Raw genomic sequence first — 22,351 nt, 5'->3', positions numbered from 1 at the left:
GGGCGTGTGTCAAAGCCAGTGTGGCCTCCCTGTTGGGGCAGGCTTGTGTGTGTCTAGCCCAGAACCTAGACAGAGCAAATGTGGATTTTCTTTAATCTGCATCTGTTACTGTAAATAAGTCCTTTGAGTAATATGTTGCTGATTTTTGAGAGCTACAAAGTAAGGTGCAAGCAGTTAAAATGAGACAAACGTGAGACTGTGTTTCTTTGTCTGTGAAATCCCTGTTCTTAAGCACACTGCAGGAGGGGCCTATGGGATCCTTTCTAGTCTGGGAAAAAAGGTTAGGAGCCTGAGGTGAGATGACAGCTTGATAAATCTGTGCCTTAGCTACTAATAAGCATTTTAAAGTTGCAGTATTAAAAATAAACCATAAGATTCTACTAGAATTTTACTAGAGTCAATACAAGCTGAATAGTTTTTTATTTCATTACAAAAAACCCCAAATCACTGCAGGGTGAAAAACGTAAAATCTATTGAGTGCATTAATGCTGTGTCATAAGGTTTGAAGCATTGTTGAGCCAACCTGATGTCATCTTGTGGGTCTTAGTATCTCTTCTTTACTTGCCTGCAGCCTGTCAAAATGATTCCAGTGAGCAACTGGCAGAAGCACTTGGCAAAGTGTTTTGTATATATGCATACACTGAGCATCAATGCAGCAATGTTTTTGTAATGCTTTTTCACAGCTCTTTCTGATTGTGTTCTCCTATGCTGTCAATTCTGATTTTCTAGAAAGAAATCCAGACGATGCATCTGCTTTCACAATGCTTGGTTATTTGAATGAGTATCTGCATCTAAAAAGGCAGGCAACAGATGCCTATGAGAGGTAAACTATACACCATGAAAAGTTTACTGATAGGAGCTCATTGACCTCTTTTTTCCTATGCACCAGCTGAAAAACTTCAGGGTTTTTCTTTTCCTTTAGTGAACCTTACTTTCTCAATTCAGCAGTACGTTTCAACTAAGTGTTCTGTAAGGGGAGATGTGGGAATGTTCCTCTACCAAGTTTGGAAATGCAGAACACAGAACTGGAGAAGTAAAGGCACTCCAAGGCTTGAGCATCTTAACCAGGGCATTTAGCTAATTCACTCTATGGGGTTTAAGGGAAATTTTGGTGAGCTTGGTTTTAGTTTTTGTCTCTACCCCGTTCTAATTAAAGGAGGTGGTTGGGCTTTGTTTTAGTTTTTTTTTCTTGTCTCTTCTTTTCAGATGGTAGGGGGAGATGGCAAAGGAAACCATGTTTGGTGAACATGTTTGCTGATGCATTAAAACTGTAAAATAAGCTCTGTTTGTGCTTAATTAGCATAGACAAGCTTCTGCGTAAAACATCTGTCTGTTCTGCTCTGAGAACTATTGTCAAAGTATGCATGTTATAATCAGATGCTAATTATTCTTAATTGTGGTTATTTTCAGGGCAGCTTCATTGCTGAAAAACTCTGAGGATACTGAGAAGTACAATACAGCAATGCAAAACTACGGCAGGCTCCTGTGGTAAGTGTTTGCTGACGTATTTTCCCAGCCCCTGACTTCAGCTTTGGACGTAGTGAATGCAGTGGTGAGGCTGAAAGGTGGTTGCTAAAAATAATGTATTAAACATCGTTCTTATCTACAGTTAAGTTTGACTGACCTTTGTACGTGCTCCAGAAATGGGTACTGTATTAAATATTCATGATCTATACACTTGAGATATATAGTATGCTTAGTCTGAATAAAATAGCTGCTTCAGGGTTTATTTGAAATCCCTTCTACCTGCCCTTCGAATTTGTATGGATTTGTACAACCTGAAGCATGGGGGGTTGGGGTGTTGTGTACACACGTATGTGATCTTTCTGCTGACGACCCTCTCTGCTGCAGTCCTACTCACAGTTCTGAGTTCCCTTCACGATTCCATGCTGGTTTTGAGGGAATGCAGGACACAAATCTTAACAGATGAAGACTTTCAAACTTCTCTTTGATAGGAGATAGCTCAAGCTCTGCTAATTAGATTTTTGTCAGCTCTCTAGGGAAACTTCATATGTTCTTAAGTTTCTGTACATGACACTGGAACTTCTAGGCTGTAATAATGTGATAATTCATTCTTTAACTTCAGGGAAGATTTTGGAAGCAACTCTTCGGTTTCCCATAGCCTCAGCTCCAAGCTGTATGCCTGGTGATTCCTGTGTGCAACTTAAACAAGAGCCAAGCTCCCGTAGCTAGTTCTAATAAACAATCCTGTATAATTTCTTCCATAGTGGTCTTAGAACAAGAATGCTGTGTCTCTGTCTGTACGTGCACTTGCCTGTCTGTGTGCATACATATTTTGATTTGCTTTTTTCGTTTTCTCCTCTGCTATTTTCTCCCACTCTGTGCTGACCATTAAGTGATGTCCTTACATAGAGCTGTCATGCAGATGGGGAGAACTTTTTCCTACCAGTGATTCTTCACACAACAGATAGTTACTGTCTCCAACTGCTGTAACAGGAGGAGGGTGGGGAATATTGCACATTCTTGTTCTAGTCTTGCTTTTTTCCAGATGTCTGCTTACCACTGATGTGGAAAAGAGGATACCGGTCTGCAAGGACAGCTTGTCTGAATTGTAGCAGCTGTTGCTACATCCTTCATACCAGTAACTGTTTTTGGTTTTGCAGTGCCCTTGGTCAGTGTGATAAGGCCATTGAGGTTTACACATCAACACCCCTAACTGAGTTTGACGGCATTGTGGGGATAGCATTAGCCTACTTCAAGAAAGGACTCTTACAGGAAAGTATCAAAGGTAAGCACCTGCCTGATTCAGAGCATTATGGGATGCTTCTCTTGAGATGAATCTTACCAAAATCTGTCTGACCAACCTAGCTGTGGTTCAGTTTATTTCACTCTTTCAGTCCTAATGCATAAATACAAATTCCGTAACTTCTAATCATTGGGCTGTTCAGCCGGGTGCCAGAACTATTAAAATGTACAAAGGGAAGCTATGTTTCTTTGGGTGTTTAATTCTTGTCAATTAAGCTGCTGTGCTCGTAGCTTCCGTCGTTCTCAAATGAAATGGCTTTCCTGGAAAAATCAGTTCTGTGTAGGAGGTTAATATGTTGTTCAAAGCACTCTAGCTTTAGTGCTAAATAGAAGTGCTGTATTGTAGTGTTCTGCACTGCTAGGATGCGAGACTTCACACAAAGGTTTACTGAATTGTCAGTGTAGAAGCATAAGCACTCACAAAGGAGCAGCCATCTCAGCATTTTAAGTAACTCTTAGTTTTTAACTGGAGTGATGTGTGCCCATCTGAAGTACTATTTCATAGATAAACTATCACAGGGGAGTATTTAAACTGTTCTTTCAGGCATTTTCTGGATATCCCAATATTGCTTTTCAGTTCTGTTTCCACTTGCTACACATTAAACAGCTCCCAGGATCTGAACAGCCCTGTAAATCTGGCGTTTCCCAACATACAGTTGCTTCCATAGTCTTAGTCAACTTATTTTGTCTTCTGCCTATGATCTGAGGTGTGAAAATACAGTAAACCTGAAAGCTATATGCCCCTGTGTATATCATGCTTTCCTAGAGGCTTTATAAACATCATATTTTTCTCTCTTACTTCAATTCTGTCTTGAATTTTTACCAGCCTATGAAAAAGCCTTGTCTGTTGCTAAGTCTGAACAAGATAAAGCACATGTCCTGACTGCCTTGGCAATAATAGAGTATAAACAGAACAAAGTGGACGCTGCAAAGGCACTGCTGTTTAAATGGTGAGTGGAGGGAATAATAATCAGGATGTGATGTTTTATTGTACTGCTGAATCCTCAGATTTACTTTTGGGGGGATATCAGGTGGATATTTTCTTTTTGTGTTGCAGAGTAAAAGTGGGAGTGGATGCAGTGTTCTTTTAAGCTTATCCATGCAATATGTCTCTCTTTGTTCTATGGCCTGTGTCATCTTCCATATTCTTAAAGCAGTATGGAGTGGAAGGATTAGAGGGCTGGGCAGTTTGGATGTCTAATATCCTTGAATGGTCGTTTCACTAGGTTTATCTTTTAAGATAGTATTAATGTGTAGTTGTCCTAAGCACTAGGCAATATTTTTGCTCCTTAGACTTAAGAAATCTAGATGACTAATGAAAACCATTTCAGTTTAAATAGTCAGAAGCCTCCAGAACAGTCATGTTCCAGGTGTCATAGACAAGGACAATCTTCTAGCTTCCCCATGAAAAGAAACAGATCTGTATCAGTTGTTTACTTAAGTCATGAATGTCTGTCTTTTTCAGAGCTGTGGAGGCTAAAAGCCAGTGCATCATTGTTAGTCTCCTGGTAGCTGTGGATTAAGAGCAAACTCTCAGCCTCCCGGGACCAACTCTCTGTCGGTGGAGAACCCCAGTAGTGGCTGTACAGTCCCCATCTTGCCAGCAGACTCCTGAAGTTACTGAGATAGTGAAGGTCCATGACCTAGCACACTAAATCCTGACTAACGGATGATTAACTAGCTAGGGGCCTGGTATTTCCTACATCCTATTAATCACTGCAGACTCCTAATTTTGTCGTAAATACCAGCAGTGAAAATTCTCTACATGATGTTAGTTGCTTTGTGTTTAAAGAAAAAAAAAAAAAAGGTAGTGCTACTTTAGGACAGTAGCACTGCAGTGAGTATGTCTAGACCTGAGTTGGAAGCACAGTGCTGCAAAGGTATATGGTGGATTTTAGTAATAAGAAAAAAAATGGTGCATTCTAGTCCAATAGACAGACGTCATTATTGACTGGAACTTGTGCTAGATGACTTAAAGGGCCTGAGTAGGACCTCAAACAAGAAACTTTGTTCTCTGCCAAGCTGGTCATGAGAAAAGATTTTTAGCAGTGAGTCTGTCTTCGTAGCTAATGTGATAGAATCCCTCTTACTTGTCAAAGGGCAGCGCCTTTGCACCAGGTAACATAGTGCTGGCTGTTCAAGATTATGTTTCACAGCTCTTAGAAATTTTTCTTGCTAGGGGCTGAAAACAAAGCACGGAATTGGATGTTTACATTCTTGTCTTTTTTTGAAGGCAAAAACAATGACTAGAAGCTTGATTAGGAGCCTGTAGTCACCTGCTAAGTGAAAGTAAGCAGCACTTCATTCTGCAGTTTAGGACATTACAGTGAGGTAACTCCAAACTACCGTCGCCATGCGTTGTGCTGTTATTTGCCTCCGTTCAGTTTGTACTGCAATTTATTGAATTGCCTTTATTGTAAGAATATCTTGAACTAGTACATCCGTTCAGGTCTTTGGTTGTAGTTGTTTGTACTGAGCTCACTGTTTTCACCAGAGCTGAAGATCAGGGAATTAACTTAAGAGTTCTCCACCGATATTAGAAAGATTTGCTGGAAAAAATCAGTAACTGTACCTAGTAGGTCTCCAATAAGGGCAGGAATACTATTGATATGAGGTTAAACTGCCTCTACTAATGAAATGAATGCAGCAGTGCAAGTGATAGTGGTACTAAAACTAATAGGTGGTGGGTAGCACACTCAAACTACGTGGGAACGAATCTTGATGTAAATGAGGCAGAATTTCTCAGAACATCCCCGTGCTCAGGAGGAGCAGTTCTGTGCAGCAGGCTCATTTCTGGCTTTTTCCTTCCTGGATTTCTGTTGCAAAGCTGTAAATAGGCACGCTACAACTCAGGTTTGATACTAGTTAGGAGTACAAACGTCTTAAAGAAGATAAAATAGTTGTCGGTGTTGCACGTTGTCTCTTACCGTTCATTGTATGGCTGCTGCTGAAGGACAATTGATGTGTTGGAGTCTCGCCAAGTACTTGTCCGTTATAAGCTCGAGTGCTGAAATGGCACATAACCACTGCTGTTTTCCGTATCCTGGGGTCTCAAGGATACTGATCTCGCTTGACCCACAATCCCACAGCCGGAGGCTGTTACTTCTGCATCCCGTACATGATACATAGGAGCAGGAGGCCTCGGAAGTAACAAGTACTGTGATGTTAACAGTAAATTTAATTTATGCTACAAAATAGCGTCTCCTTCTCTCCCTCTGATTCAACAGCTCATTAAAGGAACCTAGTATGGAAAGTCTGAAGGCTTTGTGCACACTAGGACTGGTAAAGCAGGATGCTACGCTTGCAACAGCAGCCCTGAAAGAATTACTGAAGCATGGAAAAGGGGACGATAGGATTCACGAGAGGTGCCTTATTGCATCTGCTGTTTATGCATTGCAAGGTAGAAATGTGGAGGTCCAGAGGGAAGTCTCCAGAGCAATACATAGGTACGCATTTTGTCTTTCTTTAGATTGCCTTGTAAATGTGTTGCGTTCATTACATTGAACAGCAAGCAAACCTCTGTTCACTTGCAGCGTTCTTCTAAAAAAGAAACAAAAATTGTTTCTCAAATGTGAAGTCCTCACTTAAGGCTGTAGCATCAGTTGAGAGAAGCTTGTGTTCTGATCTATGGGACCAAATGGCAGAAGCTTCATGGCTTGTTTGGGGTTTTCTTGTTTTGGTTTGGTGGCTTGTTTGGTAGCTAGATAGGTCACTGTGCTTTAAAAGCATTTTTCATCATAAGTAGCAGAACCTTCCACCTAGAAAAGTCTCTAGGGCTTTTATTTAATATTTAACAGCCTCTGAAGCTGTTCATTCCATTAGCTAGGTATCTGTGTTTAAATGTGTTTTGATCAGCCTTAGCAATATAGAAAGGGGGAATTTTAGTCTATGCCTTCAAGCAAGCCACACCTCATAGTCTCTCCAAGTGTTTCCAGGAACTCTTCTTTAGGCAAATTGTTTTTTTCCAACGGTAATTAGAATTCTTTGTTCTTCAGACTACAAAGACAAGACCTGTAGTCCTGGAGTTTATTTATTCCCATGAATATCGATATGCATAGTGTACATTTTATTTCTTTAGCCAGCAATATAACTTCAATATTGTGTTGTTTGTTTTAAATTACTACCCATGTCTATTTTGAACCACACCGGGTTGTTTTCTTAATAGAAAAAGATCCACTTGGGATTTATAGCAACTGCCTACCTAGTCATGGAAGACCAGGTTCATATCTAAACCAGAAAGTCTAATGCCCTTGTTCTTTTCCCAGCCACCCTGATAATCCTGCCCTCTGGTCTCTTCTGTCTCGACTAGTGCCACTGTATGCACCACAAAAGGCAAAAGTAAGTGCACTGCTGTAATACATGTGTGATGTTTGCATCCCGAGTAGTTGGTGGTGTTTCTTAACTAAAAAACCTCCCACCCTTCAGTACCCGGATATCCACTTGTTAATAGGAGAACTTAAGGCTTACGTACAGAGCAATGTACAGCTGCATATTGAAGTTACATATCTGATTATTCGCATCTTCCGCGGCATAGCAATTCTTTATCTTCCTGAAATAAACGTACAGGAAAAATCTACTAGAATTATTCCAAGAAAAAAAAAGCTGTACTATGTACTATCTGTGCTATCTTTTTGTTTAAACATGTGTGTGTATAAATATATGTTGGGATTTAGGTATGTTGAATTTGGTTAATCTAGTCAATTTCACCTTTCATATTAGCCAGTGTTTTCTTGTGACTTTTATGCTTGTATTAGCTCTTCTCCAAATAAATACTCTTTGTCTTAATTTCAGTTACATAAACAGAAATAACACCTGAAAAGAAACCCCTCTCTGTATGAGGCTAAAATTAGAAACACAATGTATAGATAAGTGTTAATCCTGAATGTCTCTTCCTAATTCTTTATAAAGAGATCGTGCGGTAGGCAAGGAAAAGATCTCACTGGGCAAACTTTGTACTTCTGATTAACAAAGATAAAAACATCTTGGCATTACATTTTTTATAAAATCTCATAATTAATCGGTCATATAACCAATTTTATCTTTTTTTTTTTTTTTTAAATCTTGCAGGGGGGAATTGTGGCAGGGAACATCGCACATGCGCTTGATGTAAACCATGGAAAGGTTTGGCTTTTTTAAAATGCAGACTTTGTAAAAACAATACTAAAACTAGTTCCAACTGATCACATACATACCAGTGTTAAGTCACGTTTATGTTCTGTTTTATAGGAAGTCCTGTTTTCCTGCTGAATATTGCAGCTAATCAGTTGGCAGCAGGATGTCACATGTTGGAAGATGAGAAAAACAATCCTCTGAAAAGCATTCAGAAGGCAATCCGCCTCTGTCCAGGTTACTCTTGATTTTTATTCTTTTTTTTTTACCCATCAGAAACAAAATTATTGTGCTAACAAAAAAAAAAAATCTACTTTTCTCGGGTTGTTTTGCGTTGTCCATGTATGTTTGGGGGAGAATGCTTAGAGTGGAATTTTTAATTCCAAGTTTAGACATGGGTAATTAAGCTAGACAAGAAGGAAAAAAAATGGCTGAGTTTTAAGGCTTGTTCTGATAACACAGGCAATTTGTTAATCCCTCATCAGGAGAAGAGATAAGTGTTATTTTGCATATTGGACAAAAAAGAAAAACACGTGTTCCCTCAGAGTCAGTATGCTGCACCAGGCAGAAGAGATTTATTCATCTAGCTTGAGAGTTTGGATTGGAAATGTTCTGTTACGTGCTGGTTATGAACTGCAGGCAATTTGTTCACCTACTGCTAAGTGGTGATCTTCATTAAATGTATGAAGCACAAATCTAGTGGGGTTTTCAAGTGCTAGTTTGCACTTGATAGTGAAATACCGAAACTTGTTTCTTCTGCAGTGGTTGTGCTCTGATGCACTAGCGTGGCTGCAAGCTAACAATTTCAGTTCCTTTCACAGAGGTACACACAAGACTGTGACTGCTGTTCAAAAGCACTATACTTCACATTTTATTTTGTTACATCTTCAAGCTTTGTTCCATTTTGCTGGCAAAATTCATTATCTCTTTGGGGTGAAAATGTTCATGGGTGAAATCTGTAACTGCACTCTGTCCAGTTTGGGACAGAGACCACTCTTCCCAGTCATAGCTGCTCCTGGCGGGGCTAGGTCAGGGTAAAGCTGGCACTGGAATTAGCTGACACTAGAAGCAGGCACCGATCACCGTAACTTGCGTGCTAGTGGTCAGCCAAGGCTGTGCCTGTATGACTCAAAGCTGGGATTTTTGCTGCCAGTTAGGCAGCACTAAGTGGTAGTCAAGTTTCATCTGTGTTGCCAGAAGAAAACTGGTGGCTTCAGGTTATCACACCAGTGGCTATGTGAAAAATCTATTAGTTGGCTTTAGAAACAGCATCCTTGTCTTATAATTTGAAAACTCTTACTATTTAGAGGCAAATAGTTATCAGCTGCCTTGGGGCTGAGCTGCTGTAGGAGTCTGAATTACTTGCCTTGTTCTTGCTCTCTCTTTATGTGCTGTGTGTAGTTCCATTGTTGGCTGTGTTTTTATGCTTAATCTGGTAAAGACCATTCCAAATGCTCTACCAGCATATTTTAAATGTGTGCGAGTTGCCTTTAACCATTCTTTTCTAGATAATCCTGCTGCCTGGGCAGTGCTGATGGCAGCCTGTCATGCTGAAAACACTGTTGTCTGTATAAACAACACTCAGCCAAAGCGAACGGATCTGGAGATGACACTTGTATCTACAGTTTCAGCCAAAAGTAAGCTATACAAGTTTTCTGGTTTAAAAAAACAAAATAAAATTGAAATCCTCTAAGCATGCAATACTCTTCTGAATTTCAGAAGCTTGAAAATAAGATGAGAACTGCTCAATAGTGGTTTGAGCTATAGCTATTTTATCACATAAAGATGCTAAATCGTGAAGCACAGCTAGAGTTAATTACTTAATTGCAGCTTGCTTTCCCCTCCAAAGCCTCAAATTCTTTTTTAACACAGTAATTCTGAACTCTGATACCTAAAGGGGTGGGTGGGTGGATTACAGCACAGGAACACTGCTTACAAGGAAAGGCTAGAGACCTCTTGAGTTCTGTAATTTTTCCAGTAGGGTGATAACCTCAGCCTCAGTCTTGCTCGACGTCTGTAGTGTTTTGAAAACTGGAATTAAAATTCCATGTTTGATTGTTCTCAAACCATTAGCTCAAATGCTGTACTCTCTTATTTATTTATTTATTTTCCTCCCCCTCTTCTCTCACTTTTAATTTTACCATCTCTTAATGTTCCTACTAGTGAAGGAAGCCATGTAAGGTTAATACTCATAGAAGTTCTCCCTTACCAGATCTAGAGCATGTGTCATGGTGCGGCATGACAGCATATACATGATCTAGTTAAGTCTTATCTGGTTTTGCAGCTGGAGAAAATAACCTTCCACGTAATTATATCCGGACTCTTGAAGACTGGTGTCTGTGTCAAGCTATTACCAGTCTAGAGGAGAATGGTAAACTCTCAGAAGCTGAAGCTCTTTGTACCAAGGTATGATGGCTTCATACTGGCAGATTGTGGTAGAATTGTGTAGAAATCCATGATTTTTGTGCATTTAACAAAGAGGTAATCTTGAATTAGCAACTCTGTTCCATCAGAGCTACAGGATGCAATAGCTGTCGGCATTTCCCCCTTCCCCAAGATACTTACTCTGTTTGCAACACCAAAACTGTGTTTATAGTTGAACCACGCAGTGTATGACATGACAAAGCTAAGTCTGCCCATCCTCCTTTATTCATTAACCTAGTATTAAGCAAAACATTACAGAAATTCAAGGCAAGAAATCCAGGTAGGAGACCTGAAGGAGATTTAAATGTCTTCTGCTCTGTTGGGCTGGGACTCCCATTTCAGAGCCACAAGTGGATGCTACATGTTTAATTATTAAAAAAAAAAAAAAAAAAAAAAAAGTCTTAAAGCAACGTAGTTGGGGAAGGGGACCGAGGCATTAACAAGCCTCAGGTGTGTGTGTGTGTTTCATGCGCTCATGAATGGAAGACTTGACAAAAGATAAGCAAAAACCCAGCTGGACTCAGCAGCACCCATCCCTGACTTTCATTAAGGAAAATGGCTAATCCCATGCAAATGTGTTCCTTGCTTATGGCATTTCTATATTAATGGGGAAGGGAGGTTAAAAAAACAAACAAAAAAGCCAAACTCCACGAACGTGTTAGTTTTCTAGGGGAAAGTACTGTCTTGTGTCTTTGTTTACTCGGTGAGGTGGTGTTTTTCCTTTTCTGGCCAGCATGTCTACTGACCTGTCCTACATTAACAAGGGTCAGAGATTTCTAGACATACAGGGTGGTATCTGGGCATGGGAGAAGGTTATGGTGGGGTTTTGTTTGGGTTTTATTAATTAAATAGCTTTGGGAGAGGACAGTCAGTGCCTGCAGTTTGTGAAGACACAAGAGTAACGCTCCCTGGTGCCACAAACTCTCATGGACGGTTTTGGGCCCTGGGATTCTCAGAAAGCAACATAACTGGGACTGATGAGCCAGGCACTGCAGTCATTCAATTTGAGACAGGCAACGTGATTCCACACTTGTTAGTGGGGAAAAATTGCAGCAAATACTGGCAGCTTCTATTGTGTTTTGGGAAGCCTCTGCACATCTGTGTATTCTTTGCAAAGCAGCAGCTTGTTAAGGACCCGCAGAAAACGTATTCTGTTTTTTTAAAAAAAAAGGCTGAGAAATACAAGTGTTGTTTCTTAGAACAGATCGGGTTTGGGTTATAATTCTTGGAATGATTGTGATTTGAACAGGTAAAATAACATGTAATGTGGCTTGCAGAAGCTTCACGTGCTTCACTTGAGAAGGGTGAAGCCACAGACAGCTAGTTTTCTGTCTTTCCTTTCTTGCATGAGTTTGTTCTGAAAAATACTCCGTAGGTATAATCTGCTGTTACTGAACAGGTAATGTTCAGTAAAGTGCTTCTGTTCTAGTGAGAATACAGAATCTTAACTGGGAGAACTGAAATCATTGGAATATACTCAAGTTCCATTTTAGCCACAGGACAGGTTTTGGCTCCATTAGCCCAAAAATTGTAACGATTGTGAAGCAAAAGGAGAACTAGAGGCCTGCCATTTACCTATCTGTCTTTCAGAAACCTCTAAGGGTAGGACAGGTGCAAAATTTAGGACAGACTTCAAATGTATTTTGAGAACGGAAAAAATGTTATCTCTTCCCATGTGTCGATTCCTGGAACGCTTCTTTCTGCAGAGTAGGAGGAAAATGCCACGTTGCAAGCATCCTGAGAATGCTTTCAATGCCGTTTTCTGTAAAGATCGAAATGGAAAAATCGAAGTATCATCTGATATTTGGAAATGATCATTCCGATATCATGTTGAGCCTTGTTTTGATTTCAGGGTTTAAAAGGCTGCCCTGAGCACCCAGCTCTGTTTTTGCTTTTGAGACAAGTTCAGTGTAAGCAGCTGTTGGAGTCGCACAAAGAACTTCCAGACACCATCCTGGAGGAGCTTCGCAAGACGGTCATGAGCAGCTCAACCTCAGTTGCAGCATGGCAAGTAAGTGTGGATTCTCTCCCTGAATTTGGTGTGCTGCTCTCAGCAGAGTGTGCGCTTAAAGTGGGTGTGAGTTTGTTTCACTGTTCGTTTTTATTTCTCAGAAAAAACAGCTTATATTCAGTTCTTTATGAAATTATAACATTATGGTAACTTTCTTTAATAGCTGAAATAATAAGGACTGTTCATAAGCGCGAGCAGACATGGAGGCAGCAGAGTTACAAACTTGAGACAAACCCATGGCACGCGTGTCTTTAGAGACCTGTGACTTGGCGTGCAAGGAGAAACTCGCGAAATATTTCATAACCCATAAGAACAGATGGAAGTAAATGGTTTCCTGATGTAGTAATATGCAGTTCCTCATTCAGGGTCTGAAAACCTGAACAAGTCTTTTTCTCCGTAATCTCCTGGTGTGAGGTGTCACTGTTCTCTTGAGTAAGTGGAGTCTGTAGGGAAGAGAAATCGCTCCCAGTAACGGTGTTCACTCACTCCCATCCATGGCATCAGGAGAGACCATTTTTAGTTCATACGAAGGTGCTATAACTTGCTTCATGTGCTGCTTCTGTGAGACAACCCGAGAAGTCTGTCTCACACATGCCAACAGATCTTCCTGGTGATGCTGCATATATATTTATTTATTTCCTACCGTTGGTGTCGATTAGAGTTACTATCTTCCTTTACCAATGTTAGCAGCATGTTGTTTAAAAAAAAAAAAAAATCCGTGAACTTTTAGAGTCCTTTATGTAGTTGCAGGATTTATGGTGCTTGCTCTGCCTGTTGGAACACATAAACCCCTGTTTGTGGTAAGATTCACTAAAGCTGATTTCAGTCTTAGCAGAAGATCAGTGCAAGTCTGCTATAGAGATTGTGATCTCACCTGTTACAAGGCTGCAGACCCTCTTCCCTTCTGGAATACAGGAGTATCATCTGTGGAAAGGTGCTTTTTTTGATGCATTTTTCTTCGGCTTGTGAGACTTCATCTTTCTGAACTGCTGAACTCATTCAGACTGGGTTTGCAAAATATGGGGGCATGTGAGATATGATAGTATGCTCTATTTTAGTAATATATTTTGAAAATGGAATTAGGGCTTATGTACATTCTTCAAGCATCCCTTGCATAGCCAAGTGTCATCTTGCTTACAAGCAGGGAGAAGTGAACCAACAGTGTATGTGGTTCGGAGGGAGAGAAGGGTTGTTTTGTTTGCTTTTTAATCCAGGCCACAGATAAGATACCTCCAAGGAAGATCTTTTCAGTCTTCAATTAAAGAAGATATTTCTCAGGGCTTGGATGGCATTCTGAAAAAGCCTGGCTGGTACATCTGTTCCTAATGGATAGATCTATGCTTTTATGTTTTCTGGCTCTAGACCTCCTAAGAGTTTGCTAAATGTTTTGTCTTTCTCAGAAGGATCCATCATGCTGCCTTACAGTTTTATTAAGTTAGAGGGGCCATTAACTTTCTTCTTTGCTTAAATTTTTGGCTTTTGTCTAAGTGTTTGTTTTGCAGGATTTAGGGTGCTTTTCTGGTGGCTGTTCTACTTCTTGTAGAACAGAAGTTTCCTTACCAGGAAAATAGAGAAAAGCTGGTCTGGCAGGGCTGCCTTCGTGCCTTTGCATGAGGGTTGTCTTCTCCTTCACACCTTGAGTGCTAGATATCTCCAGCTGCAGAGAGCTGTGGTCAAGGAGATTACTTCTTTCCCGCATGTGAATGGGTATTTTACTTTACAAAGGAGTCCTGCAGCTTGATGTCAAGGATGCACAATCTTGCTAGTGCTAATAAATATTTGCTAGTGTGCCTCTTCTTAATGATAAATAACTTCTATGCATCAGAAAGGGTTAAGAATTTTACCCCTTCTAACACCAGGAGGTCTTTAGCTAGCAAAAGTCTAAGGACCTTTGCTTAAAAGCAAGGGAATTCGTTTTTTAAGAAAAAGTTGCTTTGTTGGCATGGTGATCCAGCAAAGAATATTTCTGAATGTAGCTTATAGATCTTGATGCATACCATGAACATGTCAGGGATTTGCAAACTTGCGGCTGCATCTGCTTCCAAAAAAGTGACATGACTAGAAAATTAAAGGGGGAGGGGTTAGAATCCTTTTCCTTCTTCTCATGAGCAAATCCAGGACATCTTGTGCTGTTGGAGCAGGCAGCAGGAGCATGAAACTCTGCACAGATCCCGGTGTCTACTTCCTTAGCCCTATCTAGCTCCTCCAGCATGACTGTGCTGGGTCAGAAGCTGTGCAGCCCAACCCATCGTCTGAGCTCAGGCCCACATTGTCATGTCTTTCCTATCCCTGGTATTATTCAGATGGGCTGGAAAAACCTTTGTTCCAGAGGAAAAATTATCTTTTCATCCCTACAGAACTTTTAGAGACAAATGAGGCACCGCACAATGCTCTTCTGGTCTGAAGGATGACTTTCACAAAGCCAGTCGTGTTACTTATTCACCTGCGAGCAGTCTCCAGATACAGACAGCTTGTCCATGGGTGGTCAAGGGAACTCTGAAATAAGTTGCTGTAGTGCAGTGTACTGCCAGCTCTGCAGCAGGCTACACTTTCCCGCAGGGCGGTGCGCAGTGTCTTGTTGGAACAAGGGCTGGGTGGCGGTGGTGTTTTAGCTAACAGTACACTGTGGTCCTCTCGTAAATTGAACTAAATGATATTACCTAATGGATGTGTGTTTTGGTGGCTCCATAACTGATTTTGTTGGATGTTTATTTTCAGTGGCTGGCAAAAGTGTATCAGTCTCAAAGGATGATGGTTGGAGCAGAGATGTGCTACAGAAAGAGTCTGCAGTTGGCGTCGCAGCAGGGTAGCTGGAACGGGAAGCTGTCCAGTCTGCTCAGCCTAGCTATGCTCGCGCTGGAAATCTGCATGGTAGGATAATCAAAATTACATAACTGCATGATTTAACAGGAGTTCATGGGATGTAGGGCTTCTGCAGTCTTTAAATGAAGCCCCTGTTCAAATGACTTTGCATTTTATGAATGACAACTAGAGAATAAAATGAGACTGCAAGGGGCAGTGCACTGTTTTCAGAATGTCTCTTTGTAAGAGAGGTTGCTGTGACATAATCATATCGAACAACGGTGTACGTAAAGAGGCTATCTCGTTCAGTAAGGCTTATTTCGCTAATAAAAGATTCAGTTTGATCATCCAAATTGACTTAGCCCTCAAGCCTCTGTCCTCTTGTTCAGACAGCTGCCTTAATAAATGTTTTTTCTGCACTGGTGCCTGGAGACTTCAAGTTTCAAGTAACTTCATGCTGTGTGGTCATTTCTAGATCGGTGCCTTGCCTTGAAGTATAGAAACAATCTACGGGAAGTGTATCTTTTGGTATAAAGAAAATTATTCTACTCCTTTGCGCCAGGGAGGCAAGTGAACATAACTCAAATTCTTGGCAAGCGTCTATTCTCGTTAAGCATTGTCACTCCAGCAACTTGAAGTGCACTACCAGACTTCTTTAAAGTCTGGTGTGAAAGGTAGATGCTGCTGTGATCTTGGCTAACGCTTTTTCATGTATTTTAACAGATGATCAAGCTAACAGCCATAATCAAAATCAGGCAAAGGAACCCCATATATCCTGAGTGCTTGTATAAGAAAAGGCAGTCAGTTTTACCGAGGATAAAGCTGCAAAGCTGTTGCTTCTGGTGGGAAAAGAGAACCTCCCTCAGTGTAGAGAAGTTTCTTTCTCACAAGCCATATGCTTCACATGGCAGAATTTGTTGAGTGACAGGATTTTTTTCTCCCATGATTCTGCTGTCCGTTTTCTAGTGGTCTGCTGCCTGTTCCCTATAGGTCCTAAACGTCTCCACAGGTCGCAAGGTACCCTCTAACTTAATTAATACTCCTTCTTCAAATGCTGGCCTGAATTGCCTGACAACATACAAGACTTTGTTTAAAAATGTAATTGGTATGAATTTGATGATCTCATCTCTACTTTTTGCATGAGCAGAGCAGCTGATCAGTGGATTTCTGGTCAGCTGCCCTAACCTGCTCTGGCATAATGAAATGTGCCGAAGCCTGGTGAAAACCTTGCTCAGATCCAAGAAAGCTCTGTGTTTGAAAATTTCTTGTCTCCCAATATGGTGTCCAAATGAAAATTTGAGTACCTCTTAAAGTAGAGTAATTTGAATGCTATCCGGACACAATGGATAAAATAAGATTTTTTCTTAAGCCAAAAGATAGAGGGATTTGCTCAGTAGCTGCTCAGTTAGGTGATTAACATCTTTCTAGTAACACATGATGTCACTTCTGGGAAAATTCTACGTTCTGGAATATTCTTGTACACAGGATGAAGATTTACAATAGCAAACAAGGGTTTGTGATTAAAACAAGCATTCCTAAAACCTGTGTGGAAAAAATAAAAAGATTCTTTTCATAAACAAGTGAGTGGAATGCTGGCAAGTCTGGTTTTGGAATGCTTAATGTGACTTTTCCAGGCTCTTCTAACTACTGTTTGTTTCTTTTTTTAAAGAAATCTCTCTCTAACCTGCAAAATACTTCATATGACTCAGGAAAGCTTGAATTAAACCTGCTCTCTAGAGAGCTGCAAACAAAACCTGATTTACACTGCACACTACAATAAAACCCCTATTTTTTTTTTTTTTTTCCTTGTATCATAGGCTAATGTCTCAAATGAGCACTGGCCATCACTGGTTCAGGAGGCAACAACTGAAGCTTTGAAACTTTCCCCTTGCCCGCTGGCAGCTCTCCTACAAGCACTGCTGCAGTATAACCGCAAAATGGGAGCAAGGTACGTGTGATCTGTTATGTTTAAGTGGAACACACTGTCTAAAAGTACAAGCGGCCGTTATCCCCAGATGTAACTCCAAGAACTAAAAGAAAATTGAAAACAGGAATTAATTCTTGAAGTAGTATGACAGTTAAAAGGGAGAGGGGGGAAGGGGTTAGTAGTGTGGGGAGCAGGAAGCAGCAGAGCCTTCCTCCTTTTCTCAAAAAAAAAATTGTAGGTGACCTTCAAAACAAGCGAAGAACAGCTGTAAGACAGCTTGTGTTTTAATAGCATATTACCTAAATAAATTAATGAGGAAGACTATACATTTCTCAAAGATCTTGTTAAATAGCACTGTGGAAACAGGTATCACTACCCTTTCTGCTGCTGGGATTCATTTTGCCCCTAATTTGGGCTCACAGTCAAAGTTCGTGTTCATTCCCGAACAGCCAGGTGCTCATTCTGGCTTTATGAGGAAGGGGAGGAAGATCTGAGGGAGGGAGCTTGGAAGCCTCCTACTGTGTGAGTCTGGTTATTAAGTCTGGTTTGTCTTTTAGAGTATTTTTGCTTAAGGTTTGGAAAATTGGAATATTCTTGATGGTTTTGTTCAGTAATTTCACCTGGTTTTATAGATAATTCTAACAAACTGACTTACTTTCTCTGTGGGCTTTTAAGAAGGTGGCAGGCAGCCTAATGTGCTTGTGTGGTTGTCAGTTATAACAAAATTGGGCTGAAAACTTATTAAATCAGTTAAAATCAGTCTTATCACAATTTCAGACATTAACTTAGGTGAACAGTAAGGTATATCACAAGATCTAATTGATCTGCCTAGGTGATTCAAAATCCTGAAGCAAGAAATTAATCTTTACTACAAAGAGCAAACAAAGCCCAAATGTAACCTTTCAGCAGCCTGTTAAATTGCCATGTACTGGAAAATCACATTGCTGATAAAGGACGGAATTCTTGAAACAAGAGCCAGATCTGTTGGGGCACCAGTGAATGAATATGACATCCCCAAACCTAAATGCCAGTGTTTACCAGATTTCTAATGACACTGAATTTGAAAATGTCTTGGTTAGATGTGAGTGGGTGGGGTTGGAAGGTAGTTAGCAGCCAAATAGAATTTTAGACTTTTTGTAGGACTCCATTCCAACTTCCTTCTCTTCTGCAATTTCACGTCTCGCCTCTGGGTTGGCAGGAACTGCAGTACCTTTTGTGAGTGCCTGGACTAAATATATTTGTGTATAATATTAAATGTTATTTGTTTTGTTAAGATCTATTGTAGTGCCTGCTTTTCTCAGGTGTACTGTCTTCCAGAAGGTTTATGTCGTAGCCCTTAAAAAGGAGAATTCCTACTGTGCTTGCTCATCATATCGGAGACAGAAATGGGTGGCTGTGCTGCGTTCAGACAGCATGATGTTTATCATGTTATTGTAGCAGTCATAAAATCGGCTAAGTCGGTCTAATTTGGGTTACTTGCTAGTGAAAGCACTACTTGAGCATAACATATGAAGCGTAGCAGCGGTGGCAGTGTTCCTGAGCTTTCTAGAGGCAAGGACGTAGGAAATGAAGGAATGTACATCTGTGCTCCCTCTTGTGTGGTAGGGAAATAAGGACCTTCCCTCTCACTCCCCGTCATTGTTGCTTGCTCTGGGATACCGGTACGGCACACCTAGTCAGTGTGTTTGATTTGGGTTATGTTTTGGTTTTGCTTCTAGGGAGACTCGTCGAATGGTGGAAAGAGGGGTATATCAACCGGGGAATCCAGAAACCATAGCGTCGGTGGCACGCTGGTACCTCCTGCAACATCTGTATGCCAAAGATGATTATGAATTAATAGACGTAAGACAGTCCTTTTTATATAGAAATGTAACCTATTTACGTTAACTGTTGTGCTTGCAACTTGGAAGTGGGGTTAGAGGGAGGCTAGGGAGGTGCTGGCTTGCCTGCCCTAGAGGTTGCAGTGTTTAAGGATTCTGTACTGGCAAAATGTACCTCAATTTTCAAAATTGCATCCAGTTTGCTTGAAAGTCTTCCATTGCCCCACACAATACTAACGAAAAACAAAAACAAACAGTAAAATCTCTCTCTAACCCAAACTGGCAAGAATTCTGCTAGTGACTCTTCAGTAGACACAAGGACCATTTTATCAGAATTTTACCAGAACATATTAATGCACTAAAATGTTAATTTCCTCTAGCCTGGCTGGAACAGTGTGGTATCCGTGACCCAAAACATCTGAACAGTAGAGTGCTGTGCTTCCTGTACTTAAGGTGTTTATTATATCGGTAATGGTACATAATTTTCAGTGCATAGTAAATGGTACATTAGCTGCTGTTGGGTAGTACTATCACAAATGGATTTGGTCAAACTCACAGATCCACACAGCTCTTTCATGTGATGCAAAGGGGGGCGGGTTTGTTTGGGCTCGTAACTGGAATCACTTTGCTGCTCAGAGTCTGGATACGCTTTCCTAATAACCTCCTCGCTGCGGCCGCTGGCACGATGAGCGCTTTTGCCCGGTCAGCATCGGTTCCCTGGTGAAACCTTGAATCCATAACGGAGTACTTGTGGAGGTACAACACATTAGGCAGGCTCAGCGCTGACAGAAACCCATACACAGACACACAGGTTCATAAAAAACCCTAGAATTAACAAGCTTGGATGGTCTGGATATGATCTCATTGCACTCGCTTCTGCAAAGTCATCTCTGCTCTCTACCAATGAGTAGAATAGAAATAATGGCTGGAGTGAAGATTTGCTTGATTCTACTTAATGGCTTTCCTTTTTAATGCGTATAATGTGATTGGATTGCAAGACAAGTGCCAGAAGCTCATGAACATCTGTGAACATTAGGCTGTACAACCAGCAGAAAAGCTGGAAACAGGAGGTGTGAAAAGCAAATCAAGGAAGGGTAAATTTAAATGGGGGATGCAGAAAGGATACCTTGGCAGTTTTCTTTAAGTAGCTGCAGAGAATGCTCCTGTTTGGAAAATGCAGATTTATATGTAATGTATGTTATGGTTTAACCCCAGCTGGCAACTCAGCCTCCCCAGCAGGCCACTCATTCCCCCCCGTTGGGATGGGGGAGAGAATCGGAAGGGTAAAAGTGGGAAAGCTCCTGGGCTGAGATAAAGGCAGGTTAACAGGAGAAGCAAAAGCCGTGCGTGCAAGCAGAGCAACCCAAGGGATTCCTTCCCTGCTTCCCATGGCAGGGGGTGCTCAGCCCCCCCAGGACAGCCGGGCTCCATCCCCCGTAACGGTGACTGGGGCAGGCAAAGGCCATCGCTCCCAACGCCCCCCCCTCCCTCGCCCTCCCCCCACATGGCGGGGTGCTCAGCGCTGTTCCCAGCACACCCCCAAACACAGCCCCGCGCCCGCTGCTGCCACGCACGCCCGCGCTGCCCCGGCCACACCAGCACAAGGCCCTGGCAGGAGGGAAGTGCGTGTCGGCAGGGAGATGGGTCCCATCCTGCTCTGCTGGTTTCATTGCCAGCCGGTAACTTACCGGTCAGGCTTGGCCTCAGCCTGGAGTGACACGTGGCCGTTGCAGTGCCTTGCGACTGACTGCAGGCTTAGCCAGTCACCAGGGGGTGGGGGCTTTAAGTGCGGGGTGTTTTAAGGAGGGCTGATGTGTCATGTTCAGTATTTGCTATCTGGGCTTATGGGTTGCTGAATCGTTTAGGGAAATTGCATGGCAGAAACTAAAATGCGTTTGAGATTGCTGGTAAAATACTAACAATAAAGTTTTTCATTGTTTGTTTTTTTTCTCTGCAGGTGCTTATAGAGAATGCCAAAGCTAATGGAGATGTTAGAACTCTAGAACTACATGAGAAATTGTCAGCAAGTGCCTAGTATGGGACTGTCTCAAGTGAAAAATCTTCCATTTATGCATCTGAATCAGTCCATCGTCCAGGAGCATGTGTGGTTTGGGCTTTTATATTTGTCTGATTTGTGTTTGGTTTTTTGTTTTGGGTTTTTTTTTTTTTGTTGTTGTTGTTGTTGCATGAATTGCAACTTTGTCTTCCGTTTTACTTTTTCTTGAGTAGAAGTATGTTATATTCCCGTTTATATGGCTTCCACCATAGAAATACACTTTATTTGAAAGGAAACCCCTGAATTTCGCTTTTGTTTTCTTCCTCACTGCAACTTGAGGACTGTTCACAATGAGGAGTACTTGTCTGCATTTCCCCCTGGGCCACACGCAGAAGTACAGTATTAACTCCATTGGCAGTGATGCAAGGTTTTCTTGGCACAGAATCTTACCAGCTAAGTAGCAGCAGCAAACGCTTCTTGTCTCTCTGACATGGTAAAACATTCAGAGATCCGAAACGCCTGTATTCCTCTGATATGCTTTGTTTTGCAGTTGAGACCCGAATCCACTTCATGTGTGGCGTCGGTTTACACTTTTTAAAACTTTTTTTATTTTCTTTAGCTAATCTTAATTACAGCCATGTGTCCTCTTGACCGCAGGCTTCAGTAAACATTCCCGTCAAGAAAAGCTTGTGATTATCAGGGACAGGGTCATATTTACAAATGTGTAACAGGCTCTGTTTGTCTTGGTAATTCTGCTGCTGACTGCTTAATTGGATGAATCACCACAGTGGTTCTTAAGACGTGATGTTATTTTGCCTTTATGTACATGAAAATAAGAAAAATAAAGCAGTGATTCTAATCTGTTCGTTGTTGCCATTAGGGTTTTTCCAGCTGTTGACAGGAGTCATGGTGGTTGTCCATTTCCTGGTTTAAAGTTTCTTAGAATCAGTCTCTGTCCACCAAAGTCTCAACGACTTTTACGGAGAAGAAAGGGCAGTTCCGAGGCGCGCGGTGGGGCTGCACTTGGACGTACGCGTGGTTTCGGGACCCGTTGTGTCGGGCTGAAGGCAGGCAGGATGCCGCGCTGGGGCGCCTGGGAAGCACATCCCTGCGTCCAGCCATGACCTCTGGGACGCAGGCGAGGGCCAGGAGCGTGCCGCTGCCCTTCTAAAGGGGAAGGCTGAGCTCGTAGGCTGGGGTTCCTGCTCTGTGGAGGTGAGTAGAAACCTCTCTGAATGGCAAGGATCCCCTCCTCGTCTCCCACACTTTCGTTCTCCCACCCATCTCAATGCAAAATACCTTCCTGAAAAAGATTTTTTTTTTTTTTTTCTTTTCGGTAAATTTAGATCGATTGTGGTTCCCTTCACAGCCTGCTGTCACAGTCTCCAACTATCAGTAACTGCAGGTATTAAAAGGGAGCGTTGCAACAGCCAGACTTCGTGACTCTCAAGACGAGCTGTGACTTTTTTTAGCTTGCTGCTATTAAAAGCCTGGAG

General features: G+C 41.6%; 1 protein-coding gene across 1 annotated transcript in view; it reads left to right on the top strand.

Moving 5' to 3' along the window:
* Nucleotides 1-21,819, top strand: part of TTC37 (tetratricopeptide repeat domain 37) — a 48,925-nt gene extending 27,106 nt beyond the window's left edge. Inside the window, exons 28-42 of the mRNA XM_035889317.1 lie at nt 730-823; nt 1,411-1,488; nt 2,625-2,749; nt 3,593-3,716; nt 5,994-6,212; nt 7,032-7,104; nt 7,834-7,892; nt 7,997-8,112; nt 9,384-9,512; nt 10,160-10,281; nt 12,152-12,310; nt 15,029-15,181; nt 16,930-17,060; nt 18,758-18,881; nt 20,817-21,819. Coding sequence (XP_035745210.1) covers nt 730-823; nt 1,411-1,488; nt 2,625-2,749; nt 3,593-3,716; nt 5,994-6,212; nt 7,032-7,104; nt 7,834-7,892; nt 7,997-8,112; nt 9,384-9,512; nt 10,160-10,281; nt 12,152-12,310; nt 15,029-15,181; nt 16,930-17,060; nt 18,758-18,881; nt 20,817-20,894 — 1,784 coding nt within the window. The 3' untranslated portion in view covers nt 20,895-21,819. The remainder of the gene's footprint in view (nt 1-729; nt 824-1,410; nt 1,489-2,624; nt 2,750-3,592; nt 3,717-5,993; nt 6,213-7,031; nt 7,105-7,833; nt 7,893-7,996; nt 8,113-9,383; nt 9,513-10,159; nt 10,282-12,151; nt 12,311-15,028; nt 15,182-16,929; nt 17,061-18,757; nt 18,882-20,816) is intronic.
* Nucleotides 21,820-22,351: the final 532 nt, after the last annotated feature.

The sequence above is a fragment of the Egretta garzetta genome, unplaced genomic scaffold (assembly GCF_000687185.1).
Source record: "Egretta garzetta isolate BGI_Z169 unplaced genomic scaffold, ASM68718v1 scaffold12, whole genome shotgun sequence".
Classification (NCBI taxonomy): domain Eukaryota; kingdom Metazoa; phylum Chordata; class Aves; order Pelecaniformes; family Ardeidae; genus Egretta; species Egretta garzetta.
Note: the sequence above shows the minus strand (reverse complement) of the source record. Positions and strands in the feature narration are given on the sequence as shown.